We start from the raw sequence: 25,685 nt of genomic DNA, 5'->3' as shown, positions 1-25,685 counted from the left end.
GCTAGCAATTGTAGTATGCTAACTTGTACCCACCTCTAGGAATGGGAACGCGTTCGGTGGAAATACGTTTATCGACGTTGAAAGTTAATTCGTCGAGAGCGCCGCAAACTTGGACGAAACACCCTGTTAAAATCTCCGGGAACGCGCGCGGCCGACTGCGCGCTTGGCATTTTTAATTGAAAAAATTAATACCAGCCGCCGCCGGCAAACTGAGTCGCGCGAAAGTCGACGGCGAGAAGTGGATTTTCCTAAAAAAAATTTCATTTCTTCGAAACGAAGTTGCGCTTCACGACTCGACGAACTGCCGCCGACAGCGATGGGTACAACCACACCGCGAGCAATATCGAAATCCGATCGAATCCCATACATATCGATATTAATACTGGAACTATCGAAGCGGTCAAAATGACCCATTAATAATTTCTAACATAGGTTGCAAACAATTTACTCGGTTGGATTTTTTCAAAAAATATTTATTTCCATTGCATTATACATTTCTTCGAGTATTTACAAATAAATACACCATAATTGTCGGTAGTTTTAGTGTCAAGAGGAATCACAGAAAAGAATAGGAGACAATTTCATAAAGTAAATCGCTTAAAGGGATGGTTTTCGTGGTCCTCGAACGTTTCGTTTGGACCACAAAACCATCGGCGATCGTTGTCCGTCGGTTTGCTGGTCGCGGTTCGTTTCCATAGTTTGACACGGTACGTTGTACTCGTCGAGGCCGACAAAGGTAGTCGTACGAAGTGAAATATTGAAGAGAAATTAATGTTCCATAGCGATTCCATCGTGGAAGGCTCGCGAGGCATAACGCGAACGTGCGAGTGCCTACGTAAGGGTTGGCTCGCGACTGGCGTCGAGTGTAAGAGTCTCTTTGCACCCCGTCGATCAATATTCCGTCCAGTGGCGTAGCGCGGAAAACTATTTCTTTTTCCCCACCCCGTTGGCTAACTACTTCGCAACTCTGGCTTCTGCCCGGTGTGACTAGACTCGCGAACAAACGACGGCTGTGAACCTAACGACAACACGAGATTGCACCCAGGCCTGATACTTCTTCTTGAATTTTTCTCTATTCAGAATATTCGAACGCTTCGAAGATTCAAATTTTCGGGAAACGGAACACGAATACTCGAGCGCTCGATTGTAAAATATAGAGATTTCCTAAACCTTGATAGAAGGCTTTAAAATGTCTCCAGAAAGATTGTACTTCTTATATGCTAAGTGCCTATATAAAAAAATATTTAAATTCTACGCATCTTTCGATTCTTCCTTAATTCGCGAGACATTCCCATCCCCAAGAGTCGTGTTCCCCCCTTTCCAACATTGGAAAACACTGGTCCAACCAAATGGAGGACAGAACGCACGGAAAGATAAACTGAGTTCATTTCAATTGTACATATTTGAGGCGGAACGACACTCGATGTTGGTTCACGTCCAATGTTCATACGCCGGTACGAATATTATGCGTCGCGCGTAGATATTCTATTCGAAATGGCTGCCATGAATATGTACGAATTCGCCGTCTCCCCTCAGCCAACCTCGATCGTGCCAAAAGTCCGCCGCGGAGTTGCAGTTATTGAAACAGCTTTAGTTCGCAACTTTCGAATTTGCCACGCTCCGCGCGACGCTTGTCCAGATAACAAAGACAACGGGCGACTTTTCCCGTCGCGTAACAACGAGACACGGACCGCAATTAAAAGTTCCGATTTTTCACTTTTAAATTCTTCGCGACCGTGAGTCTCAACGTGCAAACCGGGATTTTAAGACCGGCGAGGAAAATTGCTTTGCACCGCGAAACTTTCGAGCTACATACGTAAAATAATTATAACTAAAAAGCGGGGTCCGCGAGGGGTTAATAATACGAGCCAGCCGAAACAATCGAGTCTCGAGGAACGGAACGAAGATCGATGGAATCTAGGCGAATCGGAGAAACGACGGAAGCAATTAAATCGGCGAACGCGAGAAAAGGTCGGAGATTTCGACGAGGATCGATCGAAGACGCGCGGAACCGGAAGTAGGTCGGTTCTTCTAAAAGCGAAACGCAGAGAACGACGCAGCGACGCGAAATAATCGCGGGGGCGGAGAAAGATTTCGATAGAGTGCGCAGAGATTTAACGCAGCGATCACGACTTTTTTTGAAGGAAACGAATTGATATCCGTCAGAGGAGAGAAATCCGCCCATGGTGGTCGTCTCCGTAATGCCGGGAGCGAGACACCATCCGTTCCGCTTTTAAGGATCGTTACCGCTCCAGGTACCGACGGGTTTCCCCTTCGACAACGACAGGACGGAGGGTTACAACCACGGCGTCATCCATACTTCACGTTCGCGGTGCACCGCGATAATTGGATCACCGAGCCTCCTATGAGTCGCGACCGAAATTAAGTAACCTCCGGCATAGTGGCGGCACACACCCCCGCCATACCACAGCGTCGCGATGATGCTTGGGCACGAACAACGCGCAAGAGCCTCCCCGTGACACTGCCGGAAATATACCATCCCCGAAGCACCTACAGTGATACAACAACAAAAAATGCCAGCTTCGCAAAAAGAGACGAAACAATATCGATGGTGTTTATAACGAAGATAAATCTCTGTCTCTGGGAACTGAAAACAACGCGCGAACGAAGCTGTTCCTCCCCGGTTTGGATTAACCCTTTAACAGTCTAATAAAACAACGTAACATTTCTTATAAAGACACACGTGTTGAGTACAAGGTATACGTAATTTGAAACTCGTTAAAAAATGTAGAACAGCGTGCATCGAGTTATAGTAATGCCCGCTTTAAATACAAGGATATTTTTTAATTCCTTTGGAACTCTTGCGTCTGACTTTTATCTCTGTGTAAATCTCGTCTCTCCGTGTTTATAGAAGATAGTTTCACGGTGTTATATAAATATTATATCTTGTTACGAGAGCGTCGCTCGAGCCCCGGTTCGGAAGGACTTAAGCCGTCGAAATAGCAGGGCGGTAAAGAAAGCACGGTCCGGAAAAAGCTTCTTCGGTAGAGGAGCGCTTTGTGCGACGAGGTTGCACGCTGCTGAAGCCTAGCATCGACCAACCAACCGGTGGAAACAATTTGTACCGCGCTTAAGTTTCGCGTATTATTTACAGATCACTCGTATCCGTATTATTCGACGGTTATATACGATTATGGCGCGGGGCAGGAAGATACGACGCGATAAAAGTTGATCATACGCCGAGCGATAAATAAATTGCATCGGAAATAGGGCTCGGACTATTTGAATAATTTAATATTCGAGTATTTTACAGCTGTTTTAATACTACGAATAAACTTGGAATATTTAAGTGCTCGAGTGGGAGAGGGGATGGGTACTAAATTTAACAGGGGCGAGTGTTAACGCTCAATTTATGAACGCTCTACGAGTCCTAGATCATCCGTTGTTCGGGTCTATGTAAAGTACGTGTACTCGTGGCAAAGATCATAAATCATAACTATTCTAAACTGGATTTGACGTGGCTGCCCTACGTTAACACCCTGTAATTTAATTTCTCCTTACGACGTTTCGAAAATGAACCGTTTCGAACCACTGGTTGCAAACGTAGGTACCGGGGACTTGTAAAATCGTTAAAGTCGATCGAATTGCAATCGAAGCGTGTCATAACGTTGGAATGATTACAAATGTACGGAGGATACCCGGCAAAATGGTGTTTCCCGTTGATAAGAATGGGTAAAATCGATAAGCAATCGCGTTTCAAATTAATCAACGTCGCGAGCCTCGGATACGCCGGAAACGGCGAAATAAAGTCTGGCAGCCGCTATTCACAGTTCCACGAGCGCAATTGATTTCCTTCAACCGATCGGATAAATCAGATGGCGGCGTTGGGCGGGATCGGGAATACTCGCGGCCAGGAAGACGTATATTCGATGCGACGTACAATGCCCACCTCGAATGTATTTTCGATAGAAAATAGAAAGCTCGCTCACATGTTGAGGTGAAACGATCTAGAAAACTAGGAGCTAGACGCGATAAGAAAGAAATCGTCCCTACGTGACCGAAGACGCCACCACGCATCGACCGTTTCAGTTGTCAGGCTAAAGTATTATAATCTTCGGAAGCACTTCGAACGCAGAGGGAGGTAAATAACGTAATGCGCGACGGGGGAGAAAAGTACAAAAGATAAGAATTTCATTGTATCCGCGATCAAGGTTGTATTATCGAATAACCATGTGCTTAGGGTAGAACTTTTTCCTATCCAAACTACCCTGTTCACGCCCATGAATATTATGATTCGCGTTTTTGAGAATTTTCAAAATTATCGCCATTCTTTTGTCCTTTGTTTTAAACGAAAATATATTAATACGGATTAATGATAAATACATTGCATCGTTTGGCACTGAAGTGAATTTTAACGCGTACCAAAAACGGTAGACCGTGTTAAATATTTATTAACGTACCGGTGTCTCTTTGCATTCTCTGTATCGCACACCTGTTTCGCGCATCCGTGGTGTCGCGTACGCAATCATTAATTATTTACCGAAAAATACCCGCGGGTGCCGTGGCGTCAACAGCGAAAGGAAAGGCCATCATCGAGCACGCGAAACGCGATAATATTGACGCGACATATCGTATATCGGTCTGCCAGCTGAAAATATCGAATATCGATTTAACTCCGCAGCCGAACCTTGGCATTGAATTCTCCGCCTCCGTCGTTCTTTTGCTTTCGCTATCTTCCCTTTATTTTCCGGTACGCTTTTCATGCGTCCCGCTTTTTCTTCTCTTTTCATGCGCGCTATTGTTAGAGTAGACGCTCTGAAACTACTTTTCACCCGGGGCTGCACCTACAGCCTCAACCCGCGCGCAATATCTGCCTGCATTTTGTCGTTATGGCATTGTGGGCCTCCGCTGCAAACACACGGAACAGTCTGTTGTTTCCTCTGCTCGAAGGTTTGCGGTTGTACTTAATGCCCCGATGATTCCTCCCACCGTCGGACATTTTATCGTCCGCGATATGAACGGATTTCGACTCTCGAAACTGTCGTTCTAACGATTGACAGCGGTTGAAGAGTTCCTAAAAACAAATAACTGCTGACAAGATATCATCGCAAGATGCTTAGAAGAGTCGCGTAAATTTCTCAAAAGTTCCACAGAGACACAGGAGAGAATAAGCACTTTCGTTAAAATGCGTAGAATTTCGGGGGTGTCTATTCACCAAAAATTATTGTAATTGATCCCCACAAATTAATTTCACCGAAAAATTTGTCCACCTTCTATGATAGTTATTCGGATAATCGGGTACCAGTTTTCTTGATTTCCTGATAAGCGATTCCTGTCACGGATCACCTTATACTTTCCGCGAGGTTTTAATTTGTCAATAGCGAGTCGCGAAAGGAAACGCGCGGAGATTCGCGACTCGTGGCTGAAACAAAGTTCTCTGTGTGCATCGAACAATGGACACGAAGTTGAAAACGTTTCGTGGATACGAATACTTTGACGAGAGCGCCGGCGACACGTGCACGTATTGCTAGACGAGAGGCCAAAGGTAGGCGAACGCGTGGCTCAGCTGCGAGAACGCATCGTGCTCGCTGATTTTATTTCGTTATTGTGTTCTCGGTCGGAGAGATCGTTTCCAGAAAACACGGGTTTTCGTTCCGGGTCGCGTTCAAAGTTTCAGCAAGCAATCTACCGGGCTCTATGCTTCCTATCAGGAAACTTCTAAGCTCGTTCCATTCCGGGCCCGTCCATTGTCTTTCGAATCTCCGATGAATTTTACAAGACACGCGCGAGTCCGTGAATCAAACGAGTCGCATATGGCCGACTTCGAGAACGTTGTTTTCCTGTTTCCGGGTTTCTCGTTCCTCCTTTGTGCGCTCTACTATTTCCTCGCAGTCGCCAAACCTTGCGTAGACACACGTCTGACAAACAACTCTGTTCAACGACACAGAATATATAAGAAGAAAACAATATTTGTCGAATTAACAAATATTACTTAAGTATTCCAAGTAAAACAACTTCTTTGTTGAAATTATAAGGCGGAAAAAAATTCTAAGAAGAGACTTTTTATCGTCCATATATCTTCTTCCATTTTTTATTCTTTGCGTCCAGCGAACGCGGCTACGTAGATATTTCATCGTTAAAGCTCGCGAGAGACCTGATCCGATGAAACACCCTCGCCTTTGATTTAGGAAACTTGTTCACACAGCCGAGCCAGTTTTGACTGAACGACGGAGGAAAGTTTCCTGGTGAAATACTGCTCGAGCCATGCGTCGAGTTACTCGCCAATGGCGCGAAATCTTGTGAGGAATTGCCGGGCTGAAACTAGAGCTAGGGCGAAGGTGTATCTCAGAAAGTACTCCAACGATGAATATCTTACTAATTTCCGGTAAATTTTTAATTCGATGCTTTCGTCTACCCCATTTTGTAACACCGTGCGACGTGCTTCCAATTCGAGACACTCTGGTGTAATTTATAAACGGATAATATACGTAATTGACAAAATACGCGACGTGGTCTCGGCGAAGACATCAAAAGGCCGCATGCTGCCTTTAGGCGAAGTGGCGAAGTAGCGAACGTCACAATGATGCGACGTACGAGCACGAGAGCTACTATATTCCAGATGGAACATCCACTATCTCTCATAGTAGAGGGTCGCTAACACGTGCTAAAACAGGTACTAAATATAGCCGCGGGAAATTACAGATGCATTATCGCAACAAGCGAACCGGGATCGGCGCACACGCGAGAAAGTAGTATACACGGTGGCGTTTTGCCAAGAAGTCCCGACGACCACGACTAGATGGGGAAGATTGAATTTGTTAAATATTTAAAGGCCGCGCGAGGCGAGCTTGGCGCGCTAATACCGGCTACGCGCGTACCCTCATGGGAACCGAGAGATTTTCACGTTTTTATTTTTTATCTGGGAACACGTTTTCCAGACCTCGACTCTGTTAGAGGGTCGTACGTAGGATCCAAGTCCTTTTGTCTCACCGGGTGAAGCAGAAACGATTCATCAACGTTATTATAGCGTATGGAAATAGAGACTATTGTTTCCTTCGACTCTCTGTTGCGGATCTCTTGGATATAATTCACGTACGTAATAAAATCAAGCAAAAGGCTTTTGTATTTTTCTTCAGTCGACTGATTGTGACTACATTATCCATGGATCGTTTCTGATTCACCGTATTAGGATCCAAGGCCGCGCGTAACTTTTACCACTTTCGGTAAAAGTGTTCAGAGACTTGCAATAGTAGATGTGCATAAGCCGTAGGTGAGTCCAGCATATTGCAACGGGTGCTGCGGGCGAGCCATTGTCTGACGAGTTGCAGAGAGTCTGGTGGGAGATCCCAGACAGAGAAAAAGGAGAAATAGTGCAGTCTCGTCGCCTGTAAAAAGACGACGCAAGGGTTAGTTTTAACCACTGGCTATTACATTCAAATACTAATACAAATCCCAAGCAGGGAAAGATTGCCGTGTTCCATTTTCTGCTGTCTGGAATCGAATTAGATTGATATCTCGCAACGTTCTGTCGACTAAATTTTCAATCGCATTTGATAATCGACTGATTCCCAATTCTGGACCGGACTGATTTCATTTCATTAAAAAACAAAAAAGTTCCTGTAATTTCATTTCCTACCATAATAAGCGCTATGATCGCTTTCTATAGCCTGCTGGTAATGTTGCAAGTGACACCAGAATCTTGGTGGTCGCAACTTTGAAGAATGATTAAAGTAATTATTAAATATTCTGAGAAAAAACTTGCGTAAAGTAACTGCGATGATACGTAGGAATAATAAAATCTTAATAACTGGCGTCTCATGGTCGCGACGCTTCCATTTGCACCATCTATTCCGTTCAGCGAACCGTCTCCTAAATGGTACGGTTCACAGCCTGAATACATAAGCGAGAATATTAAGTGGAAATTGAGGCTTGCGATATGTGTACACTTGAAATCGGACTGGTAATTATACGAGTGTAATTGGCGACATCTATTCAGGAAAGTAGGGAGCTGCGGTCGCGCTCGCGAATTTTAATGATTTTAACGAATCAGGCTCGCAAGTACGTTTGAAATCATTATTTTTATCTCTGCTCAGAATAGTAGATTACTTTCGGATAGGGGATGGAAAAATTTCGAAAATAATTGTTTGAAACCGTTATATAAAAGTTCTGGTCGAAACTGTTACGAAGAACTTCTATTCTGAATAACTGTTTCGAAAACCCAAACCTATAATTATAACAGTTTTCAAGGGGAAAGAATCTAATTGCAATATAACAAACGATAATTGTAGTATACGATGAAGGGACACGAGTTTCCAGATGATTTGATCAAAACGATTAATAAACGTGTAAATGCACATATATTATTCGGTGGAATGATTAATTCCAGGTCAATGCGCGGTAGTGACGAGGGACAATTTATTGTTAGTCGTTAATTCGTATCAAGCGGCGCGTGAAATATGCAAATGCCAGTTCAACGTATAATACGTCCTGCACCTATGTTTATTCATAGAGCCCACGAGAGATCTTTATTCTGCGGGGGGAAAACATTAAATTACAAATGTACATCGAATGATCCATTCTCTATAAAGTATCTGATTCCACAGATCTTGAATTGTACTTCACCTTCCAAAAGACAGAAACTTACGTATAAAAATAAAATGTATTTCCAAAAGATTCGTAATAAATTATAAAATTTGGCAGTATACAATGCAAACATATTATACAATTTATTATAAAACTTGCATTAATTCTAAGTTAATTCTGTTACGATCAATATCAACTGTAAGTACTTTCACTTCGACGCGCTGACCTATCGAAACTGTATTATTTTTCATCCATTTAGTTGGTATGAGTGCTGCTCTGCCTACTCCTACATCCACGAATACTCCAAAATGTGTGATATTTCGCACGGCACCGGTTAACGTTGCTCCGGGACTTATATCGTTAATCGTAAGCATGCTGTTTCGGAACAATGGATAACTACTCTTTAATCTTATGTCTTCGTCTTTTTTCATAGATAAACCCTTAACTATTACTTCCATCGTTGTCTCGTCTGTACCAAACTTTGTCGCTAAAGCGGCATATTCTTCTTTGGCAAATGATTTTATTCGTTCAATGAACGCGGTGGTTCCAAGATCTTCTAACTTACAGTCGCAATGCTTCAAAAATCGTTCGGCTATTGTATATGACTCAGGATGGATCCATGTCTGATCTAATAAATTAGGAGCGTTCTTCGAACTTTTAGCACCTTTAACTTTTACTGAATTATTAGTCATTGAAGTTTCTGGCAATACTCTGATAAATCCAGCACTCTGTTCGAATGTTTTACTTCCGATGCCTTTCACGTCTAATATCTGTTGTCTATTCCTGAATGCTCCATGTTCAGTTCTCCACTCTATGATATTGCTTGCTCTAGATGAATTTAAACCAGCAACTCTTCTTAGAAGATACTCAGACGCGGTGTTTACGTCCACCCCAACAAAACTCACAACCTCCGAGATTACCTGCAATAATTTTCATCGTTATTTATTTCTATTAATTATTTAAATAATAATAAATCTGTAGAATGTCATATTTACTTCGTCTAATGCAGCAACTAATTCCTTCTCTGGTAGGTCGTGTTGATACATTCCTACACCTAAATGCTTAGGATCTACTTTTACTAATTCTGCAAGTGGGTCTTGCAGACGCCTTGCTATAGAAATAGCAGAAACAACGTTGGTATCAAGGTCCGGGAACTCTGATTTTGCTTTAGTACTACAACTATAAATTGATGCTCCTGATTCGTCCACTATCGTGTACGAAATATCTATCGAACCGGACGAATCAGATTTTATTAATTTGTTTAAAAACGCTTCGGTTTCTCTGCACGCGGTAGCATTACCCAGTGCTACAACTGTACATTTATGCTTCTTTACTAAAGTTATTAAAATATTAGCTGATTCCTCGTACGAATTTTTCGTCTTATTGTGCGGATATATTACGCCCGTTTCGAGTACATTTCCATGTTCAGAAATTACTGCAAGTTTACAACCATGAACGAATCCTGGATCTATGCCAAGAATAATTTTCCCGCGTACAGGCGGAGTGAGAAGCAATTGTTTAACATTAGTTACAAAAACTTCGATAGATGCTGTCTCCGCTTTTTGTTTCATTTCATTTCGAACGCGACGAATTATTAAAGGGCTAATAAATTTCGAATAAGCATAGTCAATGCTATCATTCATCATTATAACATGGAATTTAGATGATGCCATAGCTTCTCTATATTGTTTACAACAGTGTGTTTTAAATGCTTTTTCAAGAAAATCTGGCAAGATGATTTTCACACTAAGAATTTTTTGTGCCTCTCCTCTATTAATGGCTAATATTTGATGGGGCCTAATAGTTTTGTTTGTTCCAATAAAATTATAATAAATCTCATACTTTCTATTAATAGCTTTTTCTTTGGTGTTTGATAATTTCTTGGATTTAGATTCTTTAATATCTGAAGATTTCTTAGATTTACATTCTGTAGTTTGTATTTTTATAATAGATTCACTTTGTAGTTCCTTGACCCTATCAAACACTGCTTTATCCTTATATATTATATCTGCTATTATATGTACAATACCTTCTTTAATCTCTTTCTCAGATTTTAAACCATCCTTTTTGGAATTGATAAGAGATGACAAATGAGGTAATGTCTGACCCTGTATCACAGCATTACTTATAGGTCCTAAACCTGCCTCCTTTGCTCTTTCAGCTAAGGATCGCTTGGATGCAGGCTTGAAGAATGAATATATATGTTCTAGATCTTCTAAACATTTAGCAGATACAATAGCAGAATGTGTATTAGGTGTCCATTGTCCTAATTTATCAATACTTTTCAATATAGATGCAGCTCGTTTTTTAATCACTTTAGCCTGATCAAAACTTTCTTTCAATGCTCTCAATTTATCTGGTTCCATACCACCAGTCATGTTCTTTCTATATCTTGCAATAAATGGAATTGTATTTTCTTCATTGAAAAGTTTCACCACATTTTGTACTATATGCTTTTTAACATTGTTTACCTCACTCACATAATCTACATCAGTCCAATCTTTGCATTTTATGGTATTAAAATTTAATTGATTTACATCTTTCAGCATATCTTTAAAGTTCCCATTGCTGAGGCTTTGTGCTTCTTCCTTTTTAATTTTTGTATTTTTACCTTTTGGTACTTTTTTCTGTGAATCTATTGACTCTTCATTATCTGTAATAATGTCCTCTGTATTTATTTTTTGTTTTTTCTTTCCTGGTAGCAGAAGATTATTAGCCTTTCGTTTTTTACTATTCGTATTTGCATCATTGCTTGTAACTAGTGTCTTATTTGTTGTAATTGCTTTTTCCGTTTGACTCGTTTTACGTAAAACTCTCTTCATTATGCTGGTTTTTAAAACAAATATCGGTGTAAAAATAACAACACCAACTACGGTTTAAATTTCTCGAAAGAATAATATAATAAAAGCATATATATATACAACATTATTATTAAATTCTTTACATATTTTATTACGTAAACACAATCATATTTAACAGTGAAACGTCATTATTCTATGCTACTCGAGTCTAGAAACGACCAGGGGTAGAGAACTCCCATTATAGCAAACTCATATGTTTTACTGGTCCTGTGGTAGCGCTCCAAACGACTTGTTTACAGACTAAATAGTTCAAGGGGGCGACAGAAGGAAAGGGATTTTCATGGCCGATGCTGGCACTCATGGAGGGAAATTTGAATTCTATTTCAAGTTTCATTCCTACTTCTATTTAGTATTTATAATTCTATTCAGACTAGGGGGTTTATGAATATTGATCCATGTACTTACATAAATGAAATCTGGGTACATTTACTACACGTGAAACAGGAATCTCTACTATAAACTAATGTTTCAGTAGAGCACCTAACGGATTGTATCAGAGGTTCTTACTTCAACTTACATAAGTAAAGGAATAGAGTCGATTCTTAGTAAGAACTCTTTACACTGTGCCTGTAAATGGTGTGTTCTATACTTCTGTTACCTTGGCTGTGATAAAACTATGTATTTACAATATTGTAACTACTATACGTAGTTACGTTACGTCATGAAAAAGTGGGGGGTAATTCATCATTAAATCATTCTATATTGCGGATATCAATCCGTCAACAATGTTCGCAATAAGTACAGTATGAGTGGTGTTAAAAAAAGGATTAACCATTTAGCGGTGTATAAACAACGAACGAAACATGATGATAACGCTGAATTATCTGAAGTTATCATTATATCTGCGAGAAAGACCGGAAATTTAAACCTCTCATCGAGAGGTCTATACACGGGTATTTGCAACATTTAAAAATGAGATAAATGTTGTCCAGATATTTTTTTAAACACATTTCGAAATCATCTAAATGCTTGATATATCGATGTTGCACTCGTAAATGATCTAACGTGCATGTCTCCGTCGTATTTGTCGTATTGTTTTGATGGTTCTTAATTTACGTCGTTTCAGCATTTTTAATGAAGACATCTTCAGCATTAATAAAAATAAAACTTTGTACCAAAAATGTTTTTTAAAATTTGCATTTATTATATGAATGTCGAGAATGACAGACTGTTTATATTGTTATTTTGTTCCATTGTTTCGTAGTAACAAAATTGTATTATGAAATATATTATGTTATATTAGCCAGACTCAATTCAGGTACTAATTCTTTGTGATCAGGGAACATCTATAGTCTAGAAAAACTTGCACTACCTCTTTCATGCTTATCAGCAGCATTTCATTTCTTATTGTTTCATTGTTGAAAAATTAAAATTATTACAAATACAATGTTTTGCTACATATCATTTCTTGTATTCTTGCACCTATCCAATAAGTAAGACATCCTGTTTAAATAATTGAATAAATATAGTACATAATATTTTCAGTTGTGTTATAGCCATGAAATCATTTTTTTTTTTATTTTAATTCATAGATAGCTTTGCATGTTAGACTATGAATAATGTGATAGAACAAGCAATATTCACAATAATATCATACAAGATCACCAAAAATATGGGTTGAGGTAAGTTGTTATTAGTTGTAGAATTTATATGTGTAATATAAACTTATATTCAGAATTAGTTAATTGTAGAAAATTTATAACATGTTAAAATTAATGAAATATGTTGCAGTACCTAATAGAGTATGGAGTATAAATGAATTAACACAGGAAGAGTTGAAGGAGCTACATTTTGAGCTTGACTATGTTCATAAAGATGAACGTTGGTGGGAACAGGAGCCACTTAAAATATTGGACTTAAGTCATAATAGCTTAACTAAAATTGATTCAAAAATAGAATGTTTAACAGAATTGACAACATTACTTGTACGTGTTCAACTTGTTATAACATTTCCTATATCCTATATAGAAAGTTTGATAAAATAAAATTATGTAATTTTCTTAGTTACACGATAACATATTAGAAGATTTACCTCCTGAGATTGGAAATTTAAGTAAATTAAAAGTACTAAATCTATCAAATAACAAGTTAGAAAACTTACCACATCAATTTTACAAGTTGAATGAATTACATGAATTATGGTTAAAGAACAATACTTTAAGAGAACTAGACCCTGCAATTGGTGACTTGATAATGTTGTCTCATCTGGTAAATTATAACGAAATTTTTATGTATGTTAGTATAGTTATATGTAATAAAATTTTTGAAATACTTTTGTATATGTAGGATTTGTCATGTAACTGTTTGTCTGAACTACCACTGGGAATGGGATATTTAGTAAGATTGATTTCTTTGGATGTAAGTCACAACATGTTAAAAGAATTGCCATCTGATTTAACAAGTATGAGAGGTATGACTCATTATGTTTTTATATCAATGCAGGGTTAAGCATTTAATGATTTGGCTAAACTTAAATGCCTGACTTTGAGTATTGGTATTGATATACATGGAAATTTCATAGAAGGTGTATTTTTTTAAAAATAGTGTTACAAAAGCTAGATGTAAGCTATAATCGATTGGAAGTGTTGCCGCCGCTGGGTGAATTGCGGAAGATAGAAACAGTAATGTTGCAAACAAATAAATTAACGACATTTCCTGACCTGTCTGGTTGTACACTTTTAAAAGTATTACACTTGGCTGATAATGACATTACTGTACGTATTATGATATATGTATTTTAGAATATAACAATCACTTGCTAAAAAAGAAAAAAATAGGTAGTATGTCATGAGTAATAGGAACTCTGCAAAATTCATTTCATGTCATTTCTAGGAAATTGATATGTCTTGTTTGGAAGGTATAGGACAATTGAAAATATTAACATTAGGAAATAACAAAATTGATGCAATACCGGAAGAAATAATAAAATTGGTAAATCTGGAAATTCTCGATTTATCGTACAACAGTTTAACTATGTATGTTATTTTACATATATCATTACATATTAAAAACAAACATTCTAAGTATGACCTTTATTTTATAGGATACCAAGCTATGTCGGTATAATGCCAAATTTAAAACAATTTATAATTGAAGGAAACGATGTACAAAATGTTAGAGCCGATATAATACGATGCGGTACATTTCGTATTTTGAAGCACATACGACAGAGCATTAACAGTACAAATTTACGTACAAACGAATATTTAATAACAGATGCAGATACAAATATTTATCCAGATAAGTACGTGTATGCGCGGATGTTGTTTGGATAAAAAAGTATTATTACTAACAAGTAATTTTTGAATTATTTATAACATCTTAGATATACGATGCAAAGTACAAAATTACTTAGTTTGTCCGGGCAGAATCTTGTTGAATTACCACAGGAAGTCTTGGAAGATGCATGTAAAGCAGATGTAGGCACAGTGGATCTAAGTAGAAATAAGCTATCTACCGTGCCTGAACAGTTATCGATAATTGCAAAAGTTGGTGATTTGAAACTAACTTCTAATCAACTAACTCACATACCAGAATGGATTGGTGAAAAGTATGAATATTTGCAAGCTTTGGATTTAAGTAAAAACTTTTTACAATCGCTGCCTTCTAGCATTGGCTTACTGAAATATTTGCGAGAAATTAATATTTCGTTTAACAGGTATTGCGTATTCACACTATATAAATAGTTACCATATTCGAATTAATATGTCAAAGAGCAGAATGAAAGTAACAGCTAATGTGTTATAGAAAATACATATTAACGTATCGATATATTGCACAGGTACAAAGAAATACCAGAATCCATATATGATGTTGAATCGTTGGAAATATTTATAGCAAATGACAATTTAATATCCGAAATTGACGTATTATCCTTACAAAAATTGCGAAAGCTCGCAATATTGAATCTCGCTAACAATAACATCGGACATGTACCGCCGGAACTTGGCAATTTAAAGAATCTAAGGTGTGTCAAGTGTACGTACTAAATCATTTAAGATAGTTACAAAAATACATTTTTGCAGAATGTTATTTTTGTCTGGAAATTGTTTCAAGCAACCAAGACAAGCAATATTAGCCAAATCTACGGAAGAAGTGCTTGCATATCTTAGGGATAGGATACCTCAGTAGGATATAAACGATAAGTTGTTAAACTGTCTTTAAATGTTTATTCTAATTGAAAGAATATTATGCAAAAGGTGTAAGAATAACAGAAATATGTGGCAAATTTGTATGCTAATTATTTAATGTTATCAAATTGATATATTCCTAAAGTGAATTATTTAAAATAGTTAAGCAAATCAAATTTATCTCTAAAACAATAATAAAAAAATTTTAATAACGCGAAACGCCCCTTTCTCTCTATACAATTATTTTTGGTTTAACGTTTCGGTTCTCTAAAAGATCCCGTTTGCTCCTTCGTTGTTTTCGAACTTTTATCACGAGGACTGGCTTGATAAGTGCCGAGATTAGGGGTTCTGTCCGAATAGGCAGACTTCGACTTCGGTTTCTGCTTGCTTTTGCCAGCCGATACTCGCTGGACGACTTCCTCGATAAACTTTTGTTCCTTTTCATTTATATCTGCCGCTAAGTTGCTTCTTCGACACTCCTCTTGTCCTCTGCGGCTGCGAATTGAACACGATAATTAAACAGTCATTATATATAGATATAGTGAGAGAAACTAAATAGTCTACATCAACTTTGAAATAAGATTATTTCAAGTAGTGCAAAGTTTCGTCGCTCATATTAGAAAATCCAATAGAAAAGGAAGGCGCTTTCGAAACAATTTTCAGAGTAATTGAAAACTGTTTGTTGCAAACTCGTCTACGAGTTTGGTTCATTATTCTTTCCAACTTTGTTCCACTCGTAATTGTGCAGTCCAATGAACGCGAAACGGTTAGGAAGATCCTCGGCGACCTTTAAAGCCAAGACAAGCGCAGACTTAGTTCTGCTGCGCGCGATTACGCGCAGTCCAGATCTAATTAATGATTACAGGGAAAGTTTTTAAGTGGAAACTTCGGCTGGTTGCGCGAAGCTCTGGAAAAATTGGACCAGGTCGCTCGGGATCTTCTGGAACGTAATTCTTCGTTCGCAAGAGATAATCGTACAGACTAGTTTCACAGACTGCAATGCAATCTATTTGTTATATACAACAAATTTAATTCTAGAAGCAAGAGAGCCCTTTACCTTTGATAATTGTTGTATAATTTTGCTATTAGCTTGGTCAAGTATAGATTGTCCTTTTGAAGCGACTTCAATTCCGATTCCTTTTCCTGCAAATCCACCAAGGCTGTTTTAGTGTTTTGCATATTTCAAATAATTATTTCTTGCAGAAGAAATTGCCTCAGAATGTCGACACTTTATCGTAGAAATGTAAAAAATAGATCGTAGAGGATGTCGTTAGTATCAATCGTTCCAAGCAATTAAACGAGAACGTTACGTACAGATTTGCACAGGAAATGACCAGTGAATGAAACACGAGCTATAATTCTCTGTTAGAACTGACCGGTTGAATGGTTTATATTTTTTTGTAAAAATCTGGACAAAATACGGTACCAAATTCTAGTCAGCTTCCGATGCAAATAGGAAATATATGTATAGCAAAGACGAAAGGAAAGAATCTTCAGTTTCCACTATCTTAAAACAGTTGAACAACGCGTATTAAAAATACTAAAACTTTAGACGCGTGCAGTTCCGAAACTATTAGCGCTTTATTAATTATTGAGCCACTGTTGGCAGCGGCAAAGCCTCCCCTTTAAAGTGGCTTTTGAATTTTGTCGATCGGACTTTCCGTTTTCGAGATATTATAAGTTATGTAAAAGGTAATTTTTTTTAATTCGACTACGATCTCGCTCGGCGCCTTAGAAATGCCTATTAACGCGTATTAAAAATCATAAAACTTTAGACGCGTGCAGTTCCGAAACTACTAGTGCTATATTAATTATTGAACATCGTCAGCAGCGGCAAAGCCTCCCCTTTAAAGGGGTTTTTGAATTTTGTCGATCGGACTTTCCGTTTTCGAGATATCGTAATTTATGTAAAAGGTAATTTTTCTTAATTCGACTATCTCTGTCTCCGTCTGACGCGTCGCGCCGGACCTCCTTGTCGCACGTTGACCCACTAACCGAGTGACCGAGTGACGTCACGTTTACTATTTACTACGATCACGTGCGGCCAACGACCTTGACGGGCCGTAGTAATTTCATTGACCACGCGACGTATCTTCGAAACTAGCCATCGCATCAACTCGAAACTAAAATCGCTATATCTCCGGAACTAATAAAGCTATCGACTCGTACAAACGCTCATTTTAAAGGGCATTTCATCCTCTATCGAATGACTATACCAACTACTATAATTTTTGTTATCTTCTATGTTTATTTTTAAATTTACTTTGACGCTATACAGGGTGCTCGGCCACCCCTGGGAAAAATTTTAATAGAGGATTCTAGAGCTCAAAATAAGACGAAAATCAAGAATACAAATTTGTTGATGGAGACTTCGTTAAAAAGTTATTAACAATTAAATTCAAAAATTTCAATTAATTCTGAAAAAATTATTTTCGGTTGCAAGGGTCAATTACAATCATTTTTGGTGAATAGACATACCCCCGAAATCTTGCGCATTTTCGAGAAAAAAATTCAGTACGGTCGGAACTTTAAACGTTAATAACTGTTTAACGAAACCTTCGTCAACAAATTGGTATTCTTGATTTTCGTCTTATTTTGACCTCTAGAATCCCCCATTAAAATTTTTCCCAGGGGTGGCCGAACACCCTGTATACCTAAAAAAGTTTCAACAATTTCTATTGACTATACGACTGGTATGCGATAAAACTGGATCATAAATTGTGTACTTACATATATAGGTGTACATGAAGTGCTGGTAGGTTTAGTGTTAACATCGACGGAGCTTTGCAGATTTCTAAATTTATTTACCGTGAGCGTTTTCGATGCATTTTCAAGCTCTTCGTGACGCGTCTCGGATATATGGCGAGCCGTGATAGTTTCTGTGGTCAATCGTAATAATTGTTGCCTATAATTTTGCTCGCGTTCCACCGCCTTGTCCCACGCCTCCTCTCTAGCGATTATGGTGTCTCGAAGGGTCCGCATGTCCTTCTCCAGCTCTTCCAGTTCCGATCTATTACGATACAGAAAACTCTTCTCGTTAAAAGATTAGCGGATTAAAGAAGGAATGAAACATTCACTTGGTAATGGTGACAGTGGGTGGATTTTTCTCACAACCGTCCAACTTTTTCTGACATCCCACGCACACTGCCCATACTTGCACCCCTCGATCGAATCTAGAGAGAACGTTGGTCGTCGACGTTCCACTGTCCCTCATCGTCGGCACGATTTTCCTCTGAAATCGAAGGGAGACTTCATTTTTAATACGAGTTGATCGCGTGTGAACGTTTATGCACCGACTTCCTCCGCTGCTTTCGTCATCTCCGCCAGCTTCGACTTCTCGTCATTCAGCTCCTCTCGCAGAGATACCATCTTATTTTCGAGCCTTTTCACTTCGCTCTGTTCCACCTCCAGACTTACAATCACATAAATTGGGATTATTGATACGTATAATAAATATTGTAACAGAGTACGCAATTAAAATTTGTATTCGCGAGAAAAACGTGTCGCTGATGACACGGGCGAGGGACAAAGGCATATTCTTCGTGTCTCAATCATCTTTGCCATCGTGTACAGTTCCGTGCACGTATTCGTGGGATCAGCGAAGGGAATATCGATTAAGGTTGTCCATTGTTCGCGCAAATACTCACCGGGACGATAGGGCTTTGTTCTCGGCTATAAGGTTTTGATTGCGCGACTGCGTAGCCGTATTACTGTCCTCGAGAAGCTTCATTCTCGTTTGCATTTTCTCGAAGACGAGCGCGTCCGCGTGTTTTATCGCCTCCTGCTTGCACGGCGTCATCCTTCCGGGTTGCATTCGAGGATCCGGAAACGGCGGATCGCCTCTGGCTACGGAGAATTTCCAGATTTTAGATTAGATTCTGAGGAATCCCGTGTCGCGGCGCTGGTCGACATTTTCGTACGCGCGAGTTACTTTTTCTTACGCGGAAAAGGAAAATCTAGGCGATTTTATTTAAAAAGAATCATCGTAGAATGACAGGAAGTTTATTCTATTACTCAATTTTCGTTCTAAACGTTTTTCGATATCGCGATTTAACGGTAAATTGATGTCCGCGATGTCAGTAACACGTCCCGAGAAAAACACGCTAAGAGAGCGCGGCACGAACGAACTGTCGATACCATGCGACGTTTCGAATTGCAAACACATATCATCCATCAAACCAGTTACCTCTATCGACAGACGTATACATATTTACCCAATTTCAACTACCATTTTAACCTTATTCCAAATCGACGATTTACACATTCGTAGATCCGCGTCGCTACCACAACAACTTTAACCGTAATAACTTTCAAACTGTTGGGTTTAGAGCGCAGGTACTTGGCTATCTTTCGTGAGAGGGGGATTGGTTGCCGTCGATTTCGAATAAGACGCTGATCTTCTGCTATTAGTTTCATTTTACCTGCCGTGGGGTATTCGACGTTGTTGTATTGAAACTCGAGAGGTCTCCAACCGGCATAATACCCTGAAAGTACACGGAAACGACTGAATTCTTCGTGATAGTGTAAGAGCCAGTGTACAACGTACTCGATAAAATTCAGGACAATCGTTACAGTGAGTGTGTTATTTGTGTACATTGTAGCATTATAAAAGCAACTTAGTTTCGTAGAATAACCCTAGTTATTTTACGAAATTGAGAACCAAACCAGGTTCGAGTTAGGGTTGGAAGCTTTGGTTCGGTGTCCTCTATGTTAGCATTATACGGCTGTGAATACCTCGGTGCAAAGTCTATTGAAGGATGCAACAATGGTTGACCGACAAATAACACGAATCCATTGTTAACGAGGAACGTAATCGGATTGCATACCGCTTCGATAAGCTTCCGGTGTTCGAATTCTGGGCGTATAGGACGGGGATACATAACGATTGTACTGGGTGTCGTAGCAGCATCTTTCCCTCGAAGGATCCGTTGCCTGATAATGCACGCACGACATCTCGAAACCAATTTCTTCTTAAAGGAACAACGTAAAGAAATTTGTTCAATCGCACTCGGACGTTTCCCCTTGTCAATAATGTGGGAGATTCGATCTCGAAGAAGAGCCAAGCTTAGGATCGACAGGTCTCCTGTGACCTGGATCACGAGAAATTCTTCTACCCTCTTGGACCCTCACATAATATCGATAGTGGTCTTTTAAACCGAAATAAGGTTGCAAACGTGACATTTACGCCCTCGTTGACCTGAAATTTTCGCGGTTAGGTTCGTACGATCGCTCGTTGCTGGCATTTGTTTCCTCCGAACGATATTAAATTTTTAAGGTCTATTTATATCGAGTCTATACATTAATTTTATATTTATGAATAGTTAAATCAGAATTTAATGCCACGGTTGGGCTTTTATTCCCAATTATTCATTCTTAAAGTCTCTCTTTAATATTATTCGAACCAAAGCTTTTGTTTATTTATTGAACGATCCTGGTAGTTTAAACTCGTTCGAAACCGACCTTTCGAAACGAAACTGCCGGGATAAAAATCGTTCGGGGGCTGTGATGTCGGATTAGAATTAATTCGGGCCCTGTTCGTCATCGTGATGGATCGTTCCGGCCGACAGGGGAGTAAATAAGTGACGATAAAAAGGGCGAAACGATCGTTCAACCGGCATCTGACTTATCATGGCGCCTCCGCACCGCTGGATTTTACAGCCGGCACAGCGTAGGCCGTAAAAGGAAATGGCGGAACGCGACGAAATTTTATTTCGTTTCGACTGCGAAATGCGTCCCGTTCTTGCCGCGTGATTCGGTCGGCATGTGCGTGGCATCGTGAGCTCGTAAATTCTTTACGAGCTCGAAAACGTTTCGCGAACGAACGGAATTATATAAAACAGAATGGAAAGCGTGGCCCGCAAGAGAATGGTGCTCTGTTGTAGAATAGCTTTCAAATTGTTGCGCTAATTATGCTCCTGTATAGTCGGGCGAAATACTCGAAACGTGGTCGAAGCGTGCAAAAATTTAATTATAATTAAATTTTGAAGCGTTACCATGTTCCTGCTAAAAGCAGCTTTTACAATAGAATACCCTCTTGACAGAGAAAGTGTTAGGAGAAAATGTAGTTAATCAGTTAGAGGAAATTGGAATTGCAAGAAATCAAGGCGAGGAAACGAGGTAACTAACGGTGGCGATGAAAATCTACGTTTAATCAAACCTTACCTGAGTGAAAATGACCCTGCATTAGTTGTACAAGGACTAATATTCTTTTATAAATCTGTTGGAACGAACGGTGTTCAAAAGTATTAAAATTTAATTAGAGAAGCTAGGCAATTCGTGTTCGCGATATCGGAAAATCTCTTCCTCTATGCCGCGAAGCGGGGGATGCTATCTTGCAATTACCCTTTGCTACAGACGAACGCGGTGATGGAGCAATGAACGTGATCACCGAAGTGCAGCTAGTCTGTCTCGAATTTCACGAATCGATTAACAACGACGACGAAACGCTAAATTGAACGTTAAATTTGCTTGCACGCGTTTCTCCGGAGAATCATTCGCGAACGTTGCTTTGTAAGAGCTGTTTTCGACGAAGAGTCGAAACCGTAGACAACGCAGGATATAATTAATACGAACTTGCAATTCAGCTTTTACTACTGAAACTGTTACCAAAAGTACTCTGAAAAATATTGTTATCTACTTGGAAATAAATTCTCAATCTTATTTACAAAAAAAGGAAACAGTGCACTCGTAGCGCATTATGGATGAGTTTATTCGACAGTATGTACAAATTATATCTCTTATCGATGAAAATACGAATATCGTAGCACGACGCGGCGTCGTGTCGACCTTACCCTCTGCCTTCCCCCTTAAACAGAGTACAATAAATAATAAATAGACGAGTCACAAATACAGCTTTGCCTACTGTCGCCTAAACGATTATACAAACTTCTAGAGAGTTGGTTACTTGCGCGCGTTTCACCCACCTGCGTCGCGTTTAAGCGCATTCCTGGTTTCGAGGATTTCGTTCTGACTTCCAACGGTAACGGTACAAAAGTTGAAGGCTCGAGCTACAAACTTCCGCGATAATTTCAAGCAAACGATCAAAACTTCCAATTGAACGACGGGAAAATTTTATCAAAATCGAAAGAAGCATCCCTACGCGGATTTTTAGTCCGATCGCAGAGTGCTGACGATCGCTCGGAGGTACAAAGATGGTTGTTTGGTTTACTGTACATGTGTTCGTTGAATTCGATGAATCTCGAGAAGCTTTGATTAGCGATGGGACTGCTATCATATTAATTATTTACGTCTTTTATTCGATCGAATTTATATTGAAGGTCTGCAATTTTTTGTTTGAAATTTGGATAGTTACGTTCAATATTGTTCCCATCGCTAACTTCAGCGCCGGTATCAATTATTGTCGCGTCGATCGCGAGCAAGATTGCAAGATTGCGCGAGGACGAGCATTTTCGCGACGATCGCAACGGATGGAATACATTAATATATTACACATTTATGGTTATACGTAAGTATATACACGAAGCTGCCGTCCATTCGATATGTATATATGTACATGTATACTTTGAGCGTATCATTTTTCACGTAGGTCGATCGATTGTCGCGCTAATGTCCCTTCCGTCCTCCTGAATTTTTATAAACGTCTAATGGCGCGACTTCATCGGCGAACAATTCATTCGCAATATTTCCGCGACGGTCGAATATCGGATAAGAGACATCGCGACGCAAGATCGGACCTTTAATAGAATACTGATCACATAAATGCGGGAATAAAAAACTCGTATCATTCACGTTTCAATGGCCGGTCTCGTAAATTATGTTTCTGATGGCTGGTCGCGATTCGCGTCGTTGTTGTCCCATTGGTCGCGAGCAATTCCTTGAAATCTTTGGTACGATTCGGCAACGGGAGGGTCGAGGTTTCGGTATAAAAAAGCGTCAACGTCGTCCGAGGATCCCGAATCGCCACGATCGTAGGAACATAATTTCAGAGACGCGTGTTACTTGTGGTATCTCGAAGTTTGGCGGAAGAGTTCTAAGCAGTGTTCGGAGGACAGTGTTCTAGACGCCAGAACCTCGTTAAGATTGTCCACTGTTTATACCAGAGACACCATCACCCGTTTCCTGGCGGTGGAGTGTAGCATCGCGATGTGACCGCTTCTCCGCGAGGAATGAGCAGTCAAGGATGTCGTTACCGTTGTCCTGGTGCTACTATTTGGACCACCGGTGCCGAAACAGTGATGAGGATTCGTCGCGCACCATCCAGAAACCCACGAGAGCGCCTGCATGTTCCTATCGAATAATTATCGCTATATTTGTGCGCGAGAAATCCCCTTCGATCGAAGCCTGCTCCTCCAGAACGAACGATTTTATATTAAATATAAAGACCACGATCAAAAGAGAAAAATAACAGTTTAAAAACATTTTACTCGAGTCGAAGATAATAATCGTTTGTATTTTTGGTCCCTGGTAATAGCTTTCGACGAAATTTTTCTCAGTAGTCCATATTCGGTGTTCTGAATACTCACCGCACAGTTTTGCAGAATGACGTGCTGAAGAGACAGTATATAATCGGATTGGCGGCTGAATTCAAGGGTGTTAAGCTCTGAATGAAAGTAGCTACGGCCATGTTGGTCTGTGTCGTCGGCACGTAACCGTACACCTGGAGGAGGTCGAACACTATGTACGGGCTCCAACAGAGAATGAATACTGAAACAGTTCGAGAACAATGTGAACAATCCGGTTTCAAAATTAGATATTTTATATTTTAACCAAATAGTTAGAAGTTTCGTACTTTCGACGTAATTTTACGAACAGGGAACATTCCTGACGTATTACGTTGTTTTATTTTTGGGGAACAACGAGGCGCAAACCTGTAAAAATTTATGAAAGGCGTACGGGGAGAATGCCATTAAAGAACGCGTGTACCAAAAGTAGTTTTGTTCCTTTTCCACCTTTTTTTACACGAGATAATGCCATCAAAGAACGCGTGTGACAGAAGCGGTTCGTTATCCTTGCTTTTTAGAAGGTAGGATCACGGAGCTGAGATCCCACCTTATCCTTCATATTCAATGGACCTTGTTCCTTCGGATAACCGTCCGTTCTTTGATCTCTGTAAAATTCCCTCAATGGACAGAGCTTCGATTCCGAGAAAGCCATTAAACGGCACTTGCATCAGCTTTTTGCGCGGAAAAAAAGAGAATTTTATGAATACGAAATTATGAAGCTGTCCGAAGGATACGAGAAGAACATATCGAATAAAGATATTTCAAACAGTAGGTGTTCATCAATTTTTAAACATTCTTAAAAATTGAAGGAAACTGAAAGTAAACCTCGTTCCGTCCCTTTTTCGTCTCCGTCGAATCTGGATAAATGGCGCTTCCGAGAAAATGGAAAAAGTCGCGAACGGAAACGTTTGGGTGATGTTGGGACTTGTAAATTAATTTCCGCCAGTAACGATGGAAGATCGCGCAGTTTCTTTGCTTCCTTTTTCGTAAATTTGTTTCTGTAAATTAACCCTTGCGCGCTATTTAATTTAAAAAAACTTCGAACGACTCGCTCTCTATTTTGTAAACGTTTATCTTGAGGAACGTGGATCGATTTTGCTTTAAATCGAAACGACGCGCGAACGTTTCGATAAGAATTTTAGCACTCGCACCGCCCACTATTTCACCCTTGAGCAGACAGTAGGAGTACTATAAAACGACTGATTAAACAAGACACATCGGAGAATCGGGTAAAAGTTTATCTTTAGTTCTCGACGGTGGCGGCGAAGAAATAACCGGAAGTAGTCAACCTCCTTGCGGAGGTACTCGACCGGACAAAAGACGAATTACTACCAAATTAATCAACCCTTTACGAGAATTAAACTCTTTCTATTATCAGAGAACTTTGAACTATATTCTTAAAGGACATTCTTACTTCTAAAAAAATCTAAACGTTTCGTTTGGTAGTTATTTATGAAGAAGTTCTCGATCTTTATTTATTTTTAGACTGCTCGAGATGGCGGGCCTCCTTAAAGATCTCTTGTCTGGAAAGTGACTCCGCGGACGGTTAATGACCGATCGGAACGCGCAGAAACTCAGGAATGACTTACATGAACGAAGTGCATTGTGCGATTTCTCTTCGTAATCGATGAACGCGTTTATTGTTGTTCCGGAAGAGGCGTTGGACGTGCTCGAGGGTTCGTCGAACC

General features: G+C 39.6%; 4 protein-coding genes across 8 annotated transcripts in view; 1 reads left to right on the top strand and 3 right to left on the bottom strand.

Annotated features, from left to right (window-relative positions):
- Positions 1 to 8,606: 8,606 nt before the first annotated feature.
- Positions 8,607 to 11,528, bottom strand: LOC143352117 (S1 RNA-binding domain-containing protein 1). Its single transcript, XM_076784386.1, has 2 exons — positions 9,540 to 11,528; positions 8,607 to 9,464 (listed from the first exon to the last, which is right to left on the bottom strand). Exons 1-2 carry the CDS (start codon positions 11,364 to 11,366, stop codon positions 8,691 to 8,693), a joined length of 2,601 nt encoding a protein of 866 aa, XP_076640501.1. The 5' UTR covers positions 11,367 to 11,528; the 3' UTR covers positions 8,607 to 8,690.
- Positions 11,529 to 11,929: 401 nt separating this feature from the next.
- LOC143340700 (leucine-rich repeat-containing protein 40) lies at positions 11,930 to 15,754 on the top strand. 2 transcript variants are annotated; one of them, XM_076762935.1, is made up of 10 exons: positions 11,939 to 12,298; positions 13,137 to 13,330; positions 13,410 to 13,613; positions 13,692 to 13,815; positions 13,950 to 14,119; positions 14,238 to 14,380; positions 14,449 to 14,649; positions 14,731 to 15,063; positions 15,187 to 15,372; positions 15,431 to 15,754. In XM_076762935.1, exons 1-10 carry the CDS (start codon positions 12,151 to 12,153, stop codon positions 15,534 to 15,536), a joined length of 1,809 nt encoding a protein of 602 aa, XP_076619050.1. In that variant the 5' UTR covers positions 11,939 to 12,150; the 3' UTR covers positions 15,537 to 15,754. The 2 variants fall into 2 exon arrangements, with proteins under 2 accessions (XP_076619051.1, XP_076619050.1); XM_076762936.1 differs by lacking the exon at positions 14,731 to 15,063 and having other exon boundaries at positions 11,930 to 12,298.
- LOC143340703 (uncharacterized) lies at positions 15,748 to 20,177 on the bottom strand. Its single transcript, XM_076762942.1, has 6 exons — positions 19,183 to 20,177; positions 18,827 to 18,947; positions 18,613 to 18,767; positions 18,344 to 18,545; positions 16,593 to 16,678; positions 15,748 to 16,030 (listed from the first exon to the last, which is right to left on the bottom strand). The coding sequence occupies exons 1-6, from the start codon at positions 19,347 to 19,349 to the stop codon at positions 15,787 to 15,789; spliced, it is 975 nt and encodes a 324-aa protein (XP_076619057.1). The 5' UTR covers positions 19,350 to 20,177; the 3' UTR covers positions 15,748 to 15,786.
- A 2,042-nt stretch (positions 20,178 to 22,219) lies between these two features.
- The window catches only part of Ccap-r (Crustacean cardioactive peptide receptor), a 41,832-nt gene continuing 38,366 nt past the window's right edge, over positions 22,220 to 25,685 (bottom strand). For 2 of the 4 annotated variants that reach the window (XM_076762937.1, XM_076762940.1), the window contains exons 6-7: positions 24,019 to 24,199; positions 22,220 to 23,772 (exon numbers count right to left, since the gene is read on the bottom strand). In XM_076762937.1, the coding sequence (XP_076619052.1) occupies positions 23,587 to 23,772; positions 24,019 to 24,199 (367 nt within the window). In that variant the 3' untranslated portion in view covers positions 22,220 to 23,586. Of the gene's footprint in view, positions 23,783 to 24,018; positions 24,200 to 25,685 lie in introns of all 4 variants that reach the window. The other 2 variants (XM_076762939.1, XM_076762938.1) reach the window with 1 other exon arrangement.

Source organism: Colletes latitarsis, chromosome 3 (assembly GCF_051014445.1).
Source record: "Colletes latitarsis isolate SP2378_abdomen chromosome 3, iyColLati1, whole genome shotgun sequence".
Classification (NCBI taxonomy): Eukaryota; Metazoa; Arthropoda; class Insecta; order Hymenoptera; family Colletidae; genus Colletes; species Colletes latitarsis.
Note: the sequence above shows the minus strand (reverse complement) of the source record. Positions and strands in the feature narration are given on the sequence as shown.